The 22619-nt window shown below is 40.3% G+C and overlaps 1 protein-coding gene across 4 annotated transcripts in view; it reads left to right on the top strand.

Annotated features, from left to right (window-relative positions):
• The window catches only part of LOC108977200 (bifunctional heparan sulfate N-deacetylase/N-sulfotransferase), a 264059-nt gene extending 241440 nt beyond the window's left edge, over window positions 1-22619 (top strand). For all 4 annotated transcript variants that reach the window (XM_018946782.1, XM_018946779.1, XM_018946781.1 and 1 more), the window contains exons 7-9: window positions 1218-3087; window positions 16492-16844; window positions 22296-22619. In XM_018946782.1, the coding sequence (XP_018802327.1) occupies window positions 1218-3087; window positions 16492-16844; window positions 22296-22398 (2326 nt within the window). In that variant the 3' untranslated portion in view covers window positions 22399-22619. The remainder of the gene's footprint in view (window positions 1-1217; window positions 3088-16491; window positions 16845-22295) is intronic.

Genomic DNA, 22619 nt, shown 5'->3' with positions numbered 1-22619 from the left:
TATATCCAGAGTTAGGCATAAGGCTGCCGGTTCCACTGAAGTATATTTCAAGCAAAGGTCTTTCCTGTTAGGAAAGCCGCGCAGCTAGCCCCCTTCATCTAAGCAACAATTAGGGCCATAACCTCATTTCATATCAGCCAGAAGTTTCTTGGGAAGATGTACCTCGCTCTAGTCGACTTATAGTTGAAAAAGTCAATGAAATTATTGAAAAGATTGACCAGGACCATCACATARGCAGCCATAATACCGCTAAGGAATTTAACACCTGCGATTCTTTGCTGAAAAGAAATGAAATCGAACTATTTCGGAAGCGAATGGTAACAGGAGACGAAAAGTGGATCAAATACGACAATGATGTGCGAAAAAGATTATAGTCCAAGCGTGTTGAAGCTCAATAAGTGGTCGCAAAGCTAGGATTAACCCTAGAAAGGCCCGATTGATTCTACATTTTAGTGTCAACAACTGATGATTGAAGCAAGCAATCGGAAAAGCCAAAACTGATCAACAGAAAGGCTTCTTCTTCCATCGGGACTAAAGCACACACATCTTGGGACACACAGTGGGAGAGCTTGACTGGGAATCTTTAATACATTCACCAAATAGCACAAATATAGTCGGCAGCGATGTTAAATCCTAGAACTTTGGAAAGCTACCAATAGCTTCTTTCAATACTTTCAATACATTCGCTGTATGGCATGTAGCGCCGCCTTGTTGGAACCTAAGGTCGTCTTCATTAAAATCCTCCAATTCAGGCACGTAACTATTCAACCAAAAGTGAGTTTTTTCGCTGAATAAATTTTTCTTGTGAAAATACTGATAGACGGCCATCTCGCTTTGGTTCCATTCACCAAACGTGCGACGCGATGGTTGATCGATGGGGGATGGACTTATTCGGGTTTTCTTCGATACTCTGGCAAACAGAAGCAAAAGCGTCTTTGGAGCGCACTGCACGCGTCTCTGAGGATACGCATCGTCCTTAAAGTAAACGTGGTGCGAAACTGATCCATGATTTCTCGGAGTTTGCACGATTTCCCTAATAAGTCTGTTCATTATGAAATAACAAACCAAATTGATCAACTTCGAATGAAGTTTTGTTTAATTGAGAACTATGCAATACATCTTTTTTTAACATTCTTCCTTTTATAAAGTAGTTATAGTAATATTAACACTGGTTTTGTTGAGCGCCGTACTCCAACTGTCTATTCTTATTTTTACAGGTACAAAATCGAAGTGGCTGGCAAAAGTCTTCCTGTGTTAACGAATCTCGACAAGGGCCGCTACGGGGTGATCGTTTTCGAAAACCTCGACAAATACTTGAATATGGACAAATGGAATCGTGAGCTACTCGATAAATACTGTCGTGAATACTCCGTCGGCATAGTAGGTTTTGTCAGCCCGAGCGAGGAGACTTTGGTGGCGGCACAGTTGCGCGGTTTTCCACTCTACATACATACGAATTTGCGCCTACGCGACGCCAGTCTCAATCCCGCCTCGCCAGTGTTGCGTCTGACGCGTGCCGGTGAAACGGCGTGGGGCGCTTTACCCGGCGATGACTGGGCCGTCTTCCAACACAATCACACCACCTACGAACCGGTGGAATGGGCGCAGCGTAACACACAGGACTTTCCATCGGACAGCGATGGTCAAGTGCAATTACCACTCACCACTGTGCTGCAAGATCATGGCCATTTTGATGGCATACAGCGCGTGTTTTTCGGCAGTAGTTTGCGTTTCTGGCTACACCGCTTACTATTTCTGGACGCGCTGTCGTACTTGAGTCACGGTCAGCTGAGCTTAAGCCTTGAACGTATGATATTAGTGGATATCGACGATATTTTCGTGGGTGAGCGCGGTACGCGCCTGCGTCCGGACGATGTGCAGGCACTGATAGCCACACAGCGTATTATTGCGTCGATGGTGCCGGGTTTCCGCTTCAACTTGGGTTTCTCCGGCAAGTTCTATCATCACGGCGAGCGCGAAGAGAATTTGGGCGATGACTATTTGTTGCGTAATGTGCAGGAATTCAATTGGTTCTCGCACATGTGGAAGCATCAACAGCCGCACCTTTATGACAATCTGACTTTGCTTATGTCAGAGATGCAACTGAATTACGCCTTTGCCAAGGAGCACAACATACCTACTGACTCCGGCTACTCAATATCGCCGCATCATTCGGGCGTATACCCGGCGCATGAAATACTGTACATAGCGTGGAAGAATATTTGGAATGTGAAAGTCACGTCCACGGAAGAGTATCCGCATTTGCGACCCGCACGCTTACGGCGTGGCTTTATACACCGTGACATAATGGTGTTGCCACGGCAGACATGTGGTCTCTTCACGCACACCATGTACATCGATCGCTATCCAGGCGGACGTGACAAGCTTGACGAATCGATACAGGGTGGTGAACTCTTCCAAACTATAGTCTATAATCCGATAAATATTTTCATGACACATATGTCGAACTATGGCTCGGATCGGCTGGCTTTATATACGTTCCAATCGGTAATAAAGTTCCTGCAATGCTGGACTAATCTGAAACTCAGCTCAGCGCCGCCCATACAATTAGCGGAAATGTATTTCCGTCTGCATCCCGAAGAAGTGGATCCCGTTTGGGGTAATCCGTGTGACGATCCACGCCATAAGAAAATCTGGTCGAAGAAGAAAAGCTGTGATTCATTACCCAAATTTCTAGTGATTGGTCCACAGAAAACGGGTACAACTGCACTCTACACATTCCTCTCTATGCACTCGAGCATCACTAGTAATATACCCAGCCCCGACACATTCGAAGAAATACAATTCTTTAATGGCAACAACTATTATCGTGGCCTCGACTGGTACATGGACTTCTTCCCGTCCGACTCGAACAGCAACACCACCGTGGCCACCCCAACGCGTTATATGTTTGAGAAAAGTGCGACCTATTTCGATGGTGAAGCAGTGCCAAAACGTGCACACGCTCTGCTGCCGCATGCAAAGATCGTATCGATTCTTATCTCGCCAGCGAAACGCGCCTATTCGTGGTATCAACATCAGCGGGCACATGGTGACGCGATCGCCAATAACTACAGCTTCTATCAGGTGAGTTTTTGAAGGAAATTTTGTATATTATGACTTTTTCTGATACTCTTTATTTTCTGATGCCATATGAAATGCGTCAAGAGAGCATTGTAACGGTTCTTTATAACTTTTGATCTGCCCTTTGAAACTACAGAGATATTACAAAATATGAAAATTACTGTTATAAGAATTCACAGATCATACAAAGCTCGGGAATATCTCACCAAAATTCGCGGACAGCATTATACTCTAAAAGATGACAAAGTTGGTCGATTGTAGAATGACAAGAGACTTCATTTGAGGTGATGTGATCCCTGTCCATGTAGGTGGACCCTAGGCTCTTGAGCCTGCTGCTGTAAATTTGTCGCAAAACCGGCAGTTTGCGCAAGAGACTATGCCCATTTTGGATAAGTGCTTCCTCAGCCTATAAATAGGTGAAATTTGTCTCGAGGGAGGTCGATCATTTCCTTAAACCTCTACCCACTTTATCCTCCTTGCGGAGCAGCTCCTTTAAAGTGTGGGGCACCACTGCAATCCACGGTTCTGGCCACATCATCCTGGACACTGCCGCAGAGCGGGCTACTTCATCGGCCTGCTCATTGCCAGATACCGCGGTATGCCCCGGCACCCAGATTAGGTGTACTCGGTTGCACACTGATAGGCGGTTCCTCATACGTTGAGATCGCCTTTAGTGCCGCTTGACCATCGCCAAGTATAACGATTCTGCACACTGACGTATACCAAAGACTTCTGCTTGAAAGATGCTCGCTAAACGTCGGTTTGGTATGGATAGTTTGTCGAGGTGCAAACCAAGCGCAAAATCATAAGGTTTGACAGCGCTTCGGGGATGAAATATTATCATGCTATTGCATTATCTAGATAACTGCTTTCGGCTACGGTTAAACCCTGTTAATCGTCTACACCTACATTTTTCTCAAAACTTGCGCTCTTGTCATCAACATTTTCACCCGTCCTCAGACGTTGACCACATAAGTCGCAGCTGAATAAGTTTCAAATATATGTATATATGTGCCTTTAACAATTTTTGGGAATTTCGACCCAGAAACACAAATGACTGCTGCTTGATCTCTCATCTTTAATTAAACACTTGCTTCGAATGATTTATCATTCAATTAAGTTTCTCAAGTTATTTGGCTATTATTCATACACATACATATGTATGGTGAATACAAAATTTATACAATATAAATAAATATATAAAGCAGCAGATTTCCTCCTTGAGTTGTTTCCATACACTCCTTAAGCTATGTACATAAGTCATAGCCGACACGAAGTCAAGCGTGTTTGCAAGACTCAGGAAAATCATAAGCCACATATATACTCCCAAAATCCTATTTTCTTACCACAATGCCATTGTCGGCTCTATCAGGCTGCTAGTGCTGCTTGCGGTACAAATGTGCTATCGATTGCCTGCCAACGTCAGTATGAAGGCTTGAAGTGGACTCAAACCGCATGCCACTTGAATTTTTGCACGGATGCGAATGATGATGGAGCAAATGATAATGTGCAACTTGTGGTCTACAGCTGTCTGAATACAGGTGTATGCATGTTCTCAAGGATTCGATTGAATGCAGAATTCATGTAAGTCCGAATTACGATTTACCGTTGCCTTTCTAGCCTAGAAGAAAATTAAATCCGTATAACTATTGATACATTTAATATATCAGGAATGAGAAAAACTGATTGAACTACTATTAAAATAGTTTTAAATTCAATACAGTTCCAGTCAGTCATAAGTGAAAAAGTGAGTGAAAGAGTTCAATCAACTCACTGGAGCTAGATCTTGTAGTTTTCAATAAATAAATATATCTAAATATATTCGATCTGGCAGAGCTTCTATCACGAAAGTTACCACAAGTCTCCACTTTGTAACAGTTTTCGATATTACGATCATCGGTTCGCGTCCTAACCATGAACACAGTTCCATAGGATCGTACTTAAGAGGAGCAAACACATTGAATATCAGCGAGAATATAATTGTACAAAAAGGGCCAAATAGGAACTCATACTTACGGAACTTTTTCTTGAATAAAAATTAACCAAATAGGTTATGTGCAACGGTCTTATATACATGATGTCTTGTGGAATCCATTAATCATCGATACAAAAACAAAAAGAAACGTTAACTTCATACCATTCACAGCTGCATTTTTTATATCATAAATTTTGTCTTAATTTTATCGGTCAGCTATATGCTATAGTGATTCAATCTGAGCAATTCGTTTGGAGTTTGTAGCGTTTTCTTGGACAACATCCTCCGCCAAATTTCTTGAAGACATCTTGACAAATTGAAAAATTTTGCACATAAGGACTTGAGTTTCATCGGCCCGTTTCTATGACAGCTTTATGTTATAGTTGTCCGATATCTGTGGTTCCGACAAATGAGTAGCTGCTTAAGAAGAAAAAGACGTGTGCGAAATTTGAGATCGATATCTGGATTCTTTGTGCAGACGGGCATGGTTACATTGAGTCAGTTTATCTCGCAATGAGCGGAAACTGTTGTATGTTATATACTCCACTAACAAATGTCAATTTATAGTTTTGCGTTTTCTTTACTGGCGTAGACACCTCTTACGCGACTGTATACGATTTTAAAATAGCGCACCAGTCGTTTTTCCTTTTCGCTTTTTGGCGAAAACGGGAGATTCCAAGCGTAGCCAAGGAAGTCTTCCTTTTCCTCTGCTTCCCCCGACGGCATGACCTATCCGGCGTAGCCGCTGTCTTTTAATTCGTTGAACTATGCCAATGCCGTCGTACATCTCATACATTTCATCGTTCCATCGAATGCGATCTTCGCCGTTGCTAATGCGCAAAAGACCATAAATCCTTCGCAGAACTCGAAAACTCGTAGCGTCGATACTTCAGATGTCGTGCTCATCCATGAATTTGTTCCGTATAGCTGGATTGGGTTGATGAGTGACTTGTAGAATTTGGTCTTTGTTCATCGAGAGAGGACTTTACTTCTCAATTGTATACTCAGTCCGAAGTATCACCTGTTGGAAGAGTTATTTTGCGGACTATTTTGTAACTTACTTGTTGTTGGTTTTAATGAAGGTTCCAAGATAGACGAAATTATATACGACTTCGAAGATATGCTTATCAACAGTGACGTCGGAGCCTCTTCAGGAGTGCGACGACTGTTTGTTTGATGACAGAAGATGTTTCGTCTAGCCTTCGTTCACTGCTAGGCCCATCTGCTTCGCATCCATATCCAGTTTGGAGAAAGCAGAACTAACGGCGCGGTTGTTGAGGCCAAAGGTATCCACATCATCGACATACCCTAGCAACTGTACACTCTTATAGAAGATTGTACCTGCTCGAGTAAGCTCTGCAGCTCAAATTATTTTCTCCAATAGCAAATTGAAGAAGTCTCAACAAAGAGAGCAGCCTTGTCTTGTTTGGTATCGAACGACTCGGAGAGGCTCTTCCCGATCCTGACGGAGCTTCTGGTATTGCTTCAATGTTAGTTAACACATCCGTATTAATTTCGCGGGGATACCAAATTCAGACAGTTCCCTGTCATGCTGTCAAAAGCAGCTTTGAAATTGACGATGTATATGGTGTATATGGATCCTCTTTTCACTGGTCTTTTCCAAGATTTTGCGCATGGTGAAGATCTGGGCATTTGCTGATTTTTCGGACCTAAAGCCGCACTGATAAAGTCCAATCAGTTTGATGACAGTGGGCTTTAATATTCCACACAGTACGCTCGATAGAACCTTATTTGCGATGTTGAGTAGGCTTATCCCACAGTAGTTGGCGCAGATTGTGGAGTCTACTTCTAGAAATTCATCCAATTCTTAGGAATTTGTGAGTCATTGCTTTTGACAATTCAATCTTGTTACTGTGTGATTTGAGGTAAGCTCACGACTTCCTATTTTAGACCAAATATCCTCTGAACAAGTATTCAAGGAACATCCGTTTAAGGCGAGCAAAAGTGAGAAGGCGAATCATGCTTCCCCAAGGGTGTGTGCCGGGTTTGGAACCCGCCACGTAAAAAATGCCCCCGATGAAAAGAAAACAACGGCTTCGGATGACATAACTGTGTAAGCGGTATCTACTTCGACAAAGATTTGTGGCACCCTTTATAAGTGTTTAAACATGTTTTCATATGTATCCAGCTAAATACTTTAGTGCTTTATTCCTGACATCCGCTCTAACCGAAAGTGTCCAGTTGTCGCCACAACTTAAGTCTCACACACACACACATCTTCATATGCCTGATGTATGGACAAAAACCGCTGTTGGCACTCAAGCTCGGATTATCTCTCCAAACTGGTTTTCCGACAGATGACCGAATTATGTGCATTTCAAGTAAATTGTTATGCGATTTACTCTGTCCTCATACACTCACTCACTCACACACACAAACATATACATACATTTATATAACCACATTTATCAGTCAGCTCTTACAACTTGTTAGATCCTGTGTTGCCACATTTCAAATCCTATTTATTAAGTGTAGCAGTTTTATTGTTGTTGTTTTTGTTGCCACCATTGTTTGCATACGCTTTTCACATATCTCCGAGAGCCGAACAAGTGTGTAAAGTAAATGCAGATGACATGCAGTAAGACGCAAATAAAACCACAAATCAGTTTAATGCCTGAGTGCGCTCACCGATGCCTCGCAAGAAAGGTGACTAGCACTAACTCACCGGGGCTCAGGGCCGCTTCGATATTTCTACTTGGTTCTGTTATCATGCAGAGGTTTGAAAAGAATGATGAATTTTACCACAATGTTATAATGTTACCACAATTAGTCATTATGTACTCCCACGAAAAGTTTCCTCGTCATAGTGCCAATTTGGAAATTTTTTATTGGGGTGAACACAACATGATTTAAAAAGGTTTTTCAAAAAGGAAACTAAAATAATGTGGCAATGCTAAGCTGGCAATCGGTTAGGCTTACAACTTTTCAATGCTCTGCTAACAAGTTTTACCTTTTCTGCATTTTCGTCAAAGATCCGATGTGTTAATCTTAGATGATTGGGTTTTCTCTAGCTTGCAAAGATGTGGCAGTGGGTCACCGTGTGAGTCCAATGGGAACGTCGGTATGTAGTTTGTTACAATACACGAAATGGAATTGCGAGATAATCAAACCATTGCGCACTCGAGCTATTGTTCTGTCTTGCCGTTGACTTCGAGAATGCCACTCACCCAGTGGTTCCAATAAACATTCATGTCGTAAAAGCTTGTAGCGCGCCAGTTACCAAAGTTGTATGAAGAAGGATGAGGTGGAAACATCCAGGTACTTTCTCGTCTATTTTCTAGTTTTTGCAAGAACCAGAAGACATAGCCCAAACTGTCATTATCCGTTTCCACCAATGTGCGATAGACTCATAGCGCCTTGTCGAGGTGTGAGTGTCTTATGATCTTTATATAGACGTTTTAGGTACCACAATGGACCGGCATTCTAAGCTTTAAAGTGAAATCACTGTTAGAATTGAGAGTCATGCTCCACTCAGAGTGACTATTACTGTGTCAAAATTTGGTTGCGTCTGAAGAATACAATAATAACCCAGAGTTTGCTGACCTGTCAGTGTCAGGTTGGAGCTTTCTTAGCTGCGTCCTACTTTATCAAACCATATTGGTGCGGCATAGTTCATGATCTAAGCAGGCAACAACATATATTTTTCTTTGGGAATTTTGTTAGGGAGGATGTGAAGCTCCTAGAAGCGAGTAAGATTTTAACCACTTATTTAGTAGGTTGTAGGGAAGTATTTTAGATAGCTGATCACAAAGATCGCACACAGACTGCTATGTGTAATCCTTTGTGATGCCATAGAAAGGAAGAACTCCTGTGTTCGAACTATAGATTTGCAAAACACTTAGTGGTCATTGCAAACTTGCACAGGCGTTTAATTTCCACCGAAACGCTGGACAGTCAAGAAGGAAGTGTTGAGTTGTTTCTACCTCATCTTCTTCCATACAGGTTCGGCAGGCAGCGTCTGGTACGAGAGGCTTTACTGAGGGCAAAGAGATCATCTGATCTTTTGCCATGGATCAAAAAGCTTTTGCGACAGCGCTTGTACCGATTGTGTCACAGCGCTGATCAAGCTTCCGCGAAGCACAGTTATTTAGTAGGAGACCGCAAAAGGATACGCGAGCACCGATCCGCTCCCAATCTACCGATAACGGCTCTAGGGTACCACTTGTTTAGAGATTAGAGTTATTCTTACTTTAGGAATTTGGCCTGAAACACCTGAAGGCGCAGAAACCTTAGACCACAGGATGCCGCATTTAAATCTTCATTACGTTCTTTATGATCATGACTCATTTTCTTCCCACCCCAACTGCTCAGTGTTACTTAAGTGGGTATGTTGGAAGCTGTAGAATATATCCTGTCTCATCCGACTTAAGGTTGGGTATTCGCCGAATCTACTTTTCCAAGCTTCTGAACATGGCATCTCGAGAGTAGGTGCCCTCGGATGACGCCCACTATATTACTAAGTTCCACTTTGCCTAGATGTAGAAGTTTGGTCGCAGTAGGCGCTACCATGATCCGTTTATAGGCCTTTTGTACTTAATATTCCGGTAGAGAACTTCAATTCCCCTCATCTCAATGATCCGTATTAACGTTATGCAAGAAGAAAAAAACAAAAATCGCAAAATATTTTCCTATAGGGAGTGCAGAGGGAAAATTACGCAGTTGAGCAAGAATGACTGATGTGTTTGCGTGCGCAGTCAGTGGGGCGCAATTACATGGACTTGCTCGATTCACACCTTGTACAAATTTACACATTCTTGTCGACATACCACAAACAACTGCGTGCAAAGCTTCGAAGGACCACATGCATAGGTATGCATGTGTGTGTGTGTGGGTGTCACCTGCTGTTTCTGCACGCCAAAGAACATTTTATGCGTTTTTTCCCCTTTTCATGCAACGTGTTGCACAATTTTCGGCTTTATTGTCTGAAAGTTTTTCAATTTTCAACCACAATATAAGTAATAGACTTGCCATCGCCATCCGCCCGGATCTCCACACCTCGATTCTAATCGTTCTTGCCGCTTTTCTTTCCGGTCACCACACACACTCACTCACTCATCCCATTCATTTCTCACGACCTCGTTGCTGCTTGCCATATTTTCTTGATTTGCTGTTGTTGCAAGCGCATTTGTGGCATCGAAGTAATCCTAATCAACTCAATTTCTGGCCACACATAACAACATCTGTTTGTATGCGTGTATGGTGTGCGTTTAAATGCGCTTACACATTGGAAATTCAAATTCAATAGAAAATTCGTTGCATACTTTTCGGTGCATTCGACCATTTAACACTTATCTGCTTACAGTTTTCTTGAAAATTCAGTAGTTGAACGTTAAAGCATTTACTGCCAATTACAAATATAGTGGCACATTCTTTCAGTTCTTGTAAGTTTATTTAAATTTATATATATACATATATATAGGCATGTTAATGTGTATGTGTATATGTTTATATATGTATGTAATATGCGAAAAATGTGTTTGAATATGGAACTTACCTTTTCTTTGAAAGTGTTGTTGCTTTAGTGCTATTTATTACAGGCGTTTAAAGCTGAAGTTCTTTAATCATTAAAATCCATAATTTTAATGTTCTTATTTATTTTATATACTGCCATAACATGTTACACAGGGAGTATAATAGTTCTTCTTTTAAATTTTCGGGGAGTTAAATTTTACTCTTCAGACGATAAGGAAGCTCTCAATAGCAGCCACGGTAAAATATGTCAATGGGCTTAGCACCGCCCACCTTTGAATGAAATCCTATTTCTCGGGAATTATTCAACCGATTTCTATTAAATTTGTGCATAACTTTCTCGAGTCTAGCAGTATCAAAATTGAAACATAACTGTTCGAGCCTCCAGATACCGAATATGGAGACCTCAGTGCCTATGGTTAACTTTTTACTTGAAAATATCGACCAATCTGTAAGCTACCATAAAGAAAGTCAGAGAGCATATATTTCTGGAAATAATAAGTCGCATTGCGAAAAATGGAAAACAGCGGTTCAATACCGTTTCTAGAATAGAGTTATACTTTCTTCATAATTTTAAAATTTATTCTTCAAAATCACCCTCAATGTAATCCTCCTCCACACGGAGCTAAACCAGGCGAATGCAGTCGTTGTGGCACAATAAAGGTTGAAAATATGGTGAAAGACTCACGAAGAATCAATGCAGTGTGCGACGGTCCATTATCGTTGTACAAAAACCAAGAGTTGTCGGCTCATAATTCTGGCCTCTTCGCACGAAAAGCAACACGTAAATGACGCATAACACTCAAATGGTATTTCTTGTTGACAGTTTGGCCGGTTGGAAAGAATTCGGAGTGTACCACAATCTCAATAATCGAATCGAACTGTCTACATAAACTTTATTTCTGACCTGCTTTGAGGTGGTTTTTTGACTTCGGTTCACTTTTGCTACGATATTCAGCCGATTCCGATATTTCCCGGTTGCAAGCATAGATCCAAGATAATATGTTTCATGACGTCCAAGTAGTCAGAAAAAATATCAGAGAAAATATTTAGTGATTTTGGAACCAGTCGTGCTTTCACTTTTCTTAGGCCCAAATGATCTTTCAAAATAGTTTTCACTGATCCTTCTGATATTTCAACGATGGCAGTAAGATCTCTGACTGTTAATCGTCGATTCTCAAGCACCAATTCTTCTATTTTATTGACATGTTGATATCAGTGGATGCTGATGGCCGTCCCGGACGTGGTTCATCATCAGCGCGACATTTCCAACATTTTCAACGTTTCGGCACCAGAAATTTTATTCCACACACAAAATTATTGTAGCTACTTTATTGAATAATTTCAGCAGCTGAGATTCATTGGAACATTCACATGAACATCATTATGACAATGCATTATGCAATAAGCTACAAAGTTTCTAATTTTAGGCAAAATATTGTAGCTACATTTTAGATTGAGCTAGGTAAATATGTTGACTTCGCTTGAGACTATGAATAGTCACATGTGAACAACTAAAGACGCTTGTACGTTGCGATGTCCAGAACTCCGGATATGGATCACAAAGACCGTCACATATCGACAAAACGCCTAGTGCTAAACATATATTTATTGAGTCGGCACATGTCTATTCTAAGCAATTCACCGGATTTGTAGACAGTTGCGGCAAGTTTAGTCTGGCAAAAGCTGGACCGTGGAGGAGATGTGTTCTTCTCTTCTTATTTGTAGCTTTAAAAAGGTCTAGTTAAGGTTGCATATTATAGATATGAGCCTTGCTAAGGCCCTAACTGCTAGGGTCAATGGGTCTTTTACGTTTAGCTTTGGGCCGGAAGGTGTTAGCAACACCGTAAATGCTGGATACTGATCAACACTTGTTTCACACGCGAGGAGCCCTTAGATCCAGCGCCCGAATGCACAAAGACATGGTTCCTAATCTGATGCAATTCGGTTATTGATGCCTTTGCTTTTTGCAAGGCTTCAGACAAGTTTAATATAGAATTAGCTTGATGCTACTGCTAGTGAGATCATGGTCACGGACCGTGACCACATAATAGATAATTGTTAATACATCTATCCACCGTAAATATACAAGTATGTATGTAGGCTGGTTATCACAAACGTTATTATGTCGCCGCTGTGTGTAATCAGCCAGTGCCATCTCCATGACCAATGCTGACCGCAGAACCGCAATCAGTAAAAGCTGAATATCTGATTACGAGCTAAGCAAAATGTTGCAAATATTTCAATTTAATCGGAATTGTGGTAATGACCATGTAAACTACAATTTTGTTCACTTCTAATTTATATACACGCATTTGCAGTTACACCGACACACAGTCAAATGCATGCTTCTGTTTGTGTGTTGCATGCAAAATTAAGTGGCTGCTATTTATTAAGTTGATGCTTGCAACAACTTACAACTTGGAAATTTTACAATCGTGGCTGTATATGTGTGTGCATAGCTGTAAATATATATATTGGGGGTTAATATATATGCATAATATATAATTTAAGTTATGGTTGTGTGTGTGTGGTATTCGTTTACTGATTTTTGATTTTAATTAACGTCAATTAGTGGTTTGCTCTCATACATCTGTGGCACTGGTCAGCGTGGTCTGGCTGCTGGTATTGGCCATTTGTATATGGTCAGTATAAATTGTGTGTGTCATACACTTTTTATTGATACCAAATATATGTATGTGTCGGGCGGTTAGAAGCGCCAGGTAAAATCATAACTTCTTAAGGAGGGCTGTCATTCCACCAGAGTGCATCTGGTGAGCATCAAATCTTTTCGAAAAGCTAACTGTTACATATTGCTTTCGAAAGTGAAATTAAATTTCATTCCTGTAAATAAATTCTTTTTCATAATTGATTTCGTGATATAAGGTTATAAATAGATAGATTTAGCGATACTTCGCCTTCCTAAACCTGTGTATGTGTATGTATATATATAAATATGTACAAAAAGCTTATATGTATGTCTGAAACCACAACCACTTCATACCAAGATGTTCACTCTTTTCACTATCAGCACGCTGAAACACCTTAGAGCTCACACTTTTAGATATTGAAATAAACTAACGAGTATAGAATTATAAGGCCAAGTATACTCATGACTACTTCACATCACTGCGCCGATAACTCAGATTCACATCTAAGAGCTTTCTGATTTCCGAAAGGACAGGGTTTGGCGGGCCAAGTGTGATTTTGAACTTTGGAATCAGCTGAAAATCCTTATCGACTCGATTCTTTTCGTCTGCACATGTCACAACTTGAACAACAACTGATTTTGGACAACTTTCACGAAACTTGGCTTGGAGTAATGTACGACCTCTGGAAAATACTGTTCCTTGATGAAGCTTCAGCGCCAAGAATATAATCAAATTCATCGATGTACTGTTGTTGAGCTAATTCATGTCAAAATTTATGAAAAATAATCAATCCAAAATGTTCGAGATTTAATTCAATTTTTTGATCGCGATGAATGTTTTAACTTACTATAAACAACACTCAGAGCGTTCTGAGCTTGGAAACCATCAAAAATGACACACTTTACGATCAATTTGTGAGTTGCCAGATGGCGAAATAAGGGTTGCCGACTTCCGTAATATTATAAAGTAACATCTGTCAAAAAGATGAACTCCGAAAAATGTATTGTGTCATTCCATTTTTTTTATTTTTATTTTTTTATATTTTTTAATTAAATACTAATTTTGTATGGGAAAGAAAAATAAATATTCAAAGTGTTGACCATTGCTATTTATTCATTTTAATATCTTTCTGGTAATTTGAGAATACCAGGTCAATAGAAATATTCGTCCCATCGATGAAATTAAACAGTAATCAGAGGAAGCCAAGTCTGATGAATACGGCGGGTGGGGTAGTACTCAAGTACTTTGATAGTGGTGTTGATGGTTGCCCCGGATTAACACACGATTTCCTCCATTTAGGATGCTTAAAATTGATCCATTTATAACGCCAATGACAGCTCGATACAAAACCGAGTTTCCTTCGCTTCGTTGAAACAAAATTCACAAATCTTTTTTCGTTTTTCCATTTGTCTTGCATTCAGTTCATGTGACACCCATTTTTCACACTTTTGGAATTTTCCCAAAGCTTTAAAACGGTCTGAAATTCTTTGTTGTACATTATTTAATATGACTGCCATTTGCTTTCGGACTTTTTTGGCGCTCTTCCACGTTCTTCATTTTTCACATCAAAATTATTATTTCTAAACGCTGCAACCATCTTTTGCGTGTGGTTTCTAATACCCCATGATAATCATATGCCTCCATAAAAAATGTGATGTTGTTTGCTGACTGACTGTAAGGTTTTTGGATATGTTTGACAAATGTCATACCAACCAATAAAAAAAAGAATGAATCTCATTCACAACAAATTTTTCTTACACCTGGCAAAGTTATTTTGTTTCAAATAGAACAAATTCCTTGTACACCGTAGACCATGATTGTCAAGATAAGCTCAGTAGCTGTCAATTTGTATCAAAATATCAATATCAAATTATTTACATACTCAATTATATAACTGGATGATAAATTACTTATAGATTTCTTTCTAAGGGGTGATCCATTTCTAGTTTATATTTTTAAAGAAAAAATACAGAAACTTCAATTTTAATGGAGAATGTTTGTTAGCATTCGAAGAAAATTCTTTGACATTTAATTTTGAAGATTATCTCTTTCAATTGTTATCTGCGATACCGTGTTCGAACATTTCGAATGGTAATTGGCGAATCATACGCGAGACGTTTTTCTGCAAGGCTTGAATCTAAGCGGCATTGTCCATATGCACTTTAGTCTTCACATATCCCCAAAGTAAAGAGTGTAACGGTATGAAATCACACGATTTTGGTGGCCAATCCACCGGCCCAAACGTGAAATTATCTGCTCACCAAAATGTTATCTCAATAAATCTATCGATTGATGCGATGTGTGGGCAGTGGCATCATCTTGTTGAAACCAAATTTCGCCGAGATCACGAACTTCAATTTCAGGCATGAAATAGTCGGTTATCATTGCGGGTTACGTTCTCACTGGTATCATTTCTGGAGAAATATGACTCACAAACCACAATAAACCGTTTTTTTTTTTTTTTTTTTTTTTTTTTTTTTTTTTTTTTTTTTTTTTTTTTTTTTTTTTTTTTTTTTTTGATGAAATTGAATCCTTCCGGTTGGTCTTCGTCCCAAATGTAAAATGAAATGTGCCTCATCGCTGAAGAAAATGTGGCTCGAAGACGTCGGATCGTCTTGGAACTTTTCCAGGGCCAATAGAACGACGCGATATGGCTGGACTCAGTTCTGTATATTGTACGCTTTCAATTTAAGAACTCGACGTAAAATGCGCCAAGTCGTTCCATATGTCAGTCCGAGTTGCTGCGAACGGCGTCGAATCGAGTCTCCACGGTCTTTGTGTACACTCTCAGCTACGGCTGCTATATTATGTTCAGTGCGGGCTGGGCGTGGTCCATTCGATCGAATATTATCCAGTAATGGATCTAAAGATGGGTGATGCAATTCATCACATTTTTCAACATTACAGCTTTTTATTTACGTCCAGAAAAAATTTCAAAAATAGACCTTTTGAGGACTCAAGATTGGCTAATACAAAGCTAATACAAACTCCAAACCTCCATAGAATTATAAAATCTTGCTTATATTGCTCAAGAACCTTTCAGTGCTAGGAAGAAACGCAGTACGGAGCCGAACTTAATATGCTTAACGAGTATTCAGAGAAAAAGCGAGAGAAACAAGCCCGAAATTCTTGCTAACCTTTAATTTAAGCATCAATTCCATTATAATTATTTAATAAATTTCTGCTTTCTATTTAATAAAATATCATTTATTAAATTGCAGTTTACAAACAATAATCCCATTAAGCGTTCATAACTGTACACACTAAAATATTGCTCTCCCCTCTTCGCAGGTAATCACAGCCAGCGAATCGGCGCCAAAGGCTCTAAAGGATTTACGTAATCGCTGCCTGAATCCCGGCAAATACGCACAGCACCTGGAGCATTGGCTGGCCTACTATCCCGCCCAGCAACTGCATATCATCGATGGCGAACAGTTACGACTCAACCCGGTGGATGTGATGAACGATTTGCAGCGCTTCCTCAAAATACAACCGACGCTCGACTATTCGAATCATTTGCGCTTCGATGCGAAGAAGGGATTCTTCTGTCAGGCACTCAGCGAGAAGCGCAATAAATGTTTGGGCAAATCGAAGGGCCGTCAATATCCGTCGATGGACGAACGCAGCGCCAAGCTGCTGCAGCGGTGAGTATTATCTTGCGGGTGTGTGTGTGTGTTAGTGTGGCTTGGCTGCCAACATATCTCTGATGTGGGCGTCTACAATTGGCTAACAATTGATGTGTGAAATGTCGGAATGCGCGCCGTTTGTTGAGCGGTCGAGTGAGGTGCACACTTTCATTTGTTGTTGCTGCGACTTTACGCACCTTTCATCACGGCGTAACAGTCATGTGGGCTGCCTCTTGGCGTGTGGTTGCTGCAGCATGTCGAAATTCAATTGAGATTGTGTGGCATTTACATACAGCCGGTGTGCGCCTGAGTGTATGCTTCAATAAATCTAAATGGTTTGGCTGTTTATTTTTGATGTTTTTGTTGTTGTTCAATTTCGCATGCTTGATCGCTTGCCAGCAAAATGCCGTCGCCGCTGCTGCTGCTGCTGCGACGTTGGTTTAGACAAAGTGCATTTCACTGTTTCCTAAATTGCTTTTCCGTTTTTGTTTCGCCAGCTTTGCCAGCTCAACGCTTGACTGTCACCTCACCGGCACTTTTGCGGCGTGCAAACAAAAGTTGTCTTCGTCACACATACATAAATCTCGTATGTATGTTTGTATGTTAGCGCAGCCGCACACGTGTCGCTTGGTCGACATGTTTGGTTCTTCTGCCTTTTATTTTCAACCTTTTCACGCTGCTCTTCTCCCGCTATCAGTGCTGCCCGCGTGTTGGTTATCACACGACGGCCGGTGTGCGGCATCCTGCAGTGACAGCTCCAACTTCTGCTTTCATTCATTTTTAAAGTTCCCCATTCAGTTTGCTAGTTGCTGTTGATCAACTTCACTTCTAGTCATGCTCGGTGTTGCCAGTCGGCTATAGCAAGCAAGTGAAAGCTTGTCATTTTGTGCTACTTGATATAGCTATATGAGAGTGTACGTATCTTCCATGGAACCTATAACGTACATACATTTAACTATATACCTTACAGGGACTCTTATGTAAAGCGTATTGATTTCGAAGGTATATTTGATTTTGTTATCGTAAAGTGGTGAATATTTTTCCATTTTACTCCTATCCCCGAGTTTGCGCGGATTTGGCAAATTTTATTGAAGAAATTCCTGCTGCACTTAATACGGCCTTCAAAATATTTAGCGTTTAAGCTTGACCTACAATCAATCAATCAGTAGTTATATTTTCTGTTAGAAGTGGTCTTGTTAACCTTCATAACTCGCACAATCATTTCTATTGCTAGTTTGTAGCTCATACTATTGACCTGGGAATGTCTAATACACACAAGAGTAACGGGTTTTTCAATAGGGTTGCTAAAAAAGTAGACCGATCGGGACAGCAAAGGACTCCTAATTTTTCCCAGTCTTTTGACATTTCTCTTCAGTATGGTTTGCCATTTCATCATAGAAACATATACGATCCAACAACTAGTCGAAATTATTAAAATTTAAATTCGGAGTCAGTGGCCTCAACTTTAAGAGCGCTACGATCAATTTATGCTGGTCATAATTGTCCTGTCGGATCAGCAATCAAGCGTCTAGTTTAAAAATTTGTATTCACAGTACAAAATGTTTGCGTGCCAGTGAGACAAAGAAATGCCCGTAAAGTCGAAAAGATTGCTGCCATTAGCGCATCACTTGACGAAGACCCAAATCAGTCTACCACACTTCGCTCTCAAACATTGGCCATTTCTGTGATGTCGTTGTGGCGAATATTACGAAAAGATTTTGGTATACATTATAAAATCAAGTTGACGCTAGAACTGAAACCGCTCGTATGTTCGTAAATTGGGCTGAGTAACAACTTTAAAATGATCCAGATTTTCTTTGAAAAATCAACGACAGCGATAAGGGTCATTTCTGGCTAAATGGCTTCGACAATAAGCACAATATATGTTATTGGTCAGGCAAAAATCCACAAAAACTTCATGAGTCACCATTGCATCCCGAAAAAATTAAGGGCTGGTGCGGTTTATGGTCCGGCGGCGTCATTGGGCTGTACTTCCTCAGTGAAGATCAAGAACGTTACTGTGAATGGGAATCCCTACCGCTCAATGATAACCGGATATTTTGGAACCGAAATTGGTGATATGAACTTGTACAATATGTGGTTCTACCAGGACGGCGCCATAAGCCACACAGCGAATGTCACAATCGATTTATTGAAATCTATATTTGGTGAGCGTGTTATCTCACGAACTGTCCCAGTCAATTGGCCGCCTTGGTCGTAAAATTTTACGCAGTTAAACTATATTTCCTCTGGGGCTACGTCAAGTCTATGGTCTATACCAACAAGCCAGTGACGATAGGTGAACTTCGTACGAATATCGAACGTGAAATTGCAGCAGTAATGAACGACTCATGCTTGAAAACCGTCGAAAATTGGGTTCAGTGTCTGGACTTCTGCAAGCGTGCCCATGGCGGCTTTACAGGACCTCTCTTCGGAATATATTATATTAACAGGCTCATATCAAAGTTCCTTGACCACTATTTAATATACGAGTAGGGAGATTTTTAGTAATTAGTTTGCCACGAGAGGGGTTTATTAAAGCTATATTAAGTTTACCAAGAAGTTCGTAAAATCCAGAAAGAATCGTCCGAGGCCCAGGAGTAAGCGATCTAGTCTGTCCGTCTGTTTGTATATACGCGAACTAGTCTCTCGGTTTTTAGGGTACCGGTATGAAATTTTGCACATATTCTTTTCTCTCAATGAAGCTGCTCATTTGTTGAAACCGCCGATATCGGATCACTAAACTGTATGGTTGCCATACAGACTGAAGGATCGGAACAAAGATCATGTATGGAAAACCTTTTCAAAATATCTAAACAATATGAACAACTGCTATACAACTAGACCGATCAAAAACAAGTTCTTGTGTTGAATCAATTGTTTTTATGTCGGATCGTCATGGACTAAAATTAGTTCATCCATATTTAAATTTTTTGTTGCTTTTACTGCCATAGGCTTAAATTATATATGCTACGGAACCCACAAACTTTGTTTTTATTAACTATTGTTGTTTTTGTTGCAACATTCTTTATGTACCGTCAGTCTCTGGCGCTCCCTAATAATGTCCACTTAATTAAAATTGGATTAATTTCGTGGATTTTAATAAAGTTCGCTTTTGCAACGAGGTACAGTAAAGTTCATAATAAAGGCACACACACATGTGCAGCTAGTCATAATTGCTAAAAATATATATTACATACATATGTATATAGGTGCATATTGCCACCAGCTGCATGGGCGAGCAGAGCACAACTTTTAATTAACCGGTGATTAATGGTGTTTACTGAATGAGTTATGTAATTATTATGACTGCTTAAATTCATAATTGAGGTTAAATAGAATATTTGACTAGAAAACAATGTTGAATAAAGTGAATGAAAAAAAAAATTAAATTAAATAAAGTAAAAGTATCAAAATGATAAGTATAAAATAAATTAGTTTTAAGTAAGAAAAAAAATAAAAATAAAACGAAAATTAAAGATTTAATTCACTTTACTCTAATCAATGATTATTAGTGTTCTATGGCGTGTGCATATTTTGTCAATTCCACAATAGTTCGCCACGAAATTAATCAGAAATCGCAGTGTATTTCCAACATTCTGAAGATCTGGAGAACAATTCAACCACCTCTCTCAGAACTATTTAGCTTCTCTGTTCAAATCGGCGTTCATTGGTAAGAGGAAAGGTTTTTCGATGTCTCGCTGGTTCCAAGATAGACGAAATACTCTTTTATATACTACAATAGTTCTCAATAGTCACGTATGGAACGTGATGTGGTATTTTATATTTATTTCATGATGGTAGATATTTCTGTTTTCGTTTTTCAGTCTTATCGCAAACAGTAAACGAAGGTTGCCTTTTATATTTCGGCATTAGACAAAAACAAATATTAATCATTGAGAAGAGCGCTACTGTTGTTTAAAATACTCTCCATAAAGATCTATTCATGTCTCCATCAACCGCATTTTTAGGTGTTCCTCTTCTTTGTTATTGTAGAGAACGCTTACGTGGTTATGGGCGAGTTTACAGCAGCGCGCTAGTCGTTCTTAATTTTCGCTGTTTGTGCCAATTGAAGATTCCAAGTGTAGCCAGGTCTTTTTCCACCTGGTCGCTCCAACGGAGTGGAGGTCTTCCTTTGCTTCCTCCGGCGTCGAATACTCTCCGAGTCATCCACTCGAACGACATGACCTAGCCGGCGTAGCCGCTGTCTTTTAATTCGCTGAACTATGTCCATGTCATCGTATATCTCATACAGCTCATTGTTTCATCAACTGCAGTTTCGCCGTTGTCAATGCGCAAATGGCCTGAAATCTTCCATAGAACCTTTCTTTCGAAAACTCGTAATGCCGACTCATCAGATGTTGTTATCATAAATATATCTGCACCACTTTGCAGCATAGCAAAGACTACGACTTCGAATTTATGACTATCAACAGTGACGTAGGACCCAAGGTGAATGCGACGTCTGTTGGTTTGATGACAGGACTTATTTCATTTCGTCCTCGTTCGGCGACCAAGCCCATACGCTTCACTTCTTTATCAAGTCTGGAGAAAGCAGAACTAACGACGCTGTACTTCAGCAGCCGTACACTCTTAAAGAAGATTGTACCTTCTCAATGCAGTCGATTTATTTTCTCCGGCAGTAGATTGAAGAAGTCCCATGATAAGGAGTCGCCTTGTCTGAAACCTCGTTTGGGATCGAATGGCTCGTAGAGGTCATTCCCGATCCTGACAGAGCTTTTGGTATTGCTCAACGTCAGTTTAGATAGCCGTATTAGTTTCGTGAGGATACTAAATTCAGACGTCGTGGCATAAAGGCAACTCCTTTTCGTGCTGTCAAAAGCAGCTTTGAAATCGACAAAGAGCTGATGAGTGTCGTTTTCTCTTTTCATCGGTCTTTTCCAAGATTTGAATGTCTGGTCAGTTGTTGTTTTTCCTGGCCTAAAGCCACACTGGTAAGGTCCAATCAGTTTGATGACGGTGGGATTTAATCTTCCACACAGTACGCTCGATAGAACCTTATTTTCGATGGCGATGAGGCTTATCCCACGATAATTGGCTCAGATTGTAGATTGTCTTCTTTTTTGTGGATTGGCCAAAGCCCACTTAAATTTCAATCGTCGGGCATGCTTTCGTACAACCATATTCTACAAAGAAGCTTATGCATGCTACCTAATTCGATAATTAAAATATTGGAAATAACAACTTAAGCTTCAGACAACGTCACAGATCAGCAAACATTATTCATGCAAGTCCGAAAAAAAAAACATTCTAGAGTTCACTCCTTTCTCTTTTCACTTCCTAAGCGACAATCCATGTTTTCGAAAATGACCTTGGGGACAATCATATTTTATTCTTTATAAACTCGTTCTGCCCCGTTTAAAATTAATTTTTCACATTTGTAATCAATTATTTTCTCAGTAACTGTTTTACTAATCCGTCATTTCTTGCTTTCCCTCTCCCATTTAGCTACTATCTCAGCCACAACACAGCGCTGGTGAAGCTGTTGAAGAAGTTGGGCTCACGACCCATACCACAGTGGCTGAAAGACGACCTCTCGACGGGCACGTGATAGCTAATGCAATTCCGGCGACTGCGCAACAAGCTGCGAAAACAATTCGAAATGGTGTTTGTAAGACTCAAACAACAGACAGACACGAACAACGACAACGAGGTGATAAAGGAGGAGGACGAAACGCCTAAAAGTATACCATACAGACATCACAGACGCAACAGCTGGACACGCTATTAGCGCAGCACAGTCGTGTGGAGCATGGCAGTCGAGTCAAACAA

The sequence above is a fragment of the Bactrocera latifrons genome, unplaced genomic scaffold (genome assembly GCF_001853355.1).
Source record: "Bactrocera latifrons isolate USDA-ARS-PBARC rearing strain unplaced genomic scaffold, ASM185335v1 scaffold_85, whole genome shotgun sequence".
Classification (NCBI taxonomy): domain Eukaryota; kingdom Metazoa; phylum Arthropoda; class Insecta; order Diptera; family Tephritidae; genus Bactrocera; species Bactrocera latifrons.
This window is presented reverse-complemented; position numbering and strand designations above follow the sequence as displayed.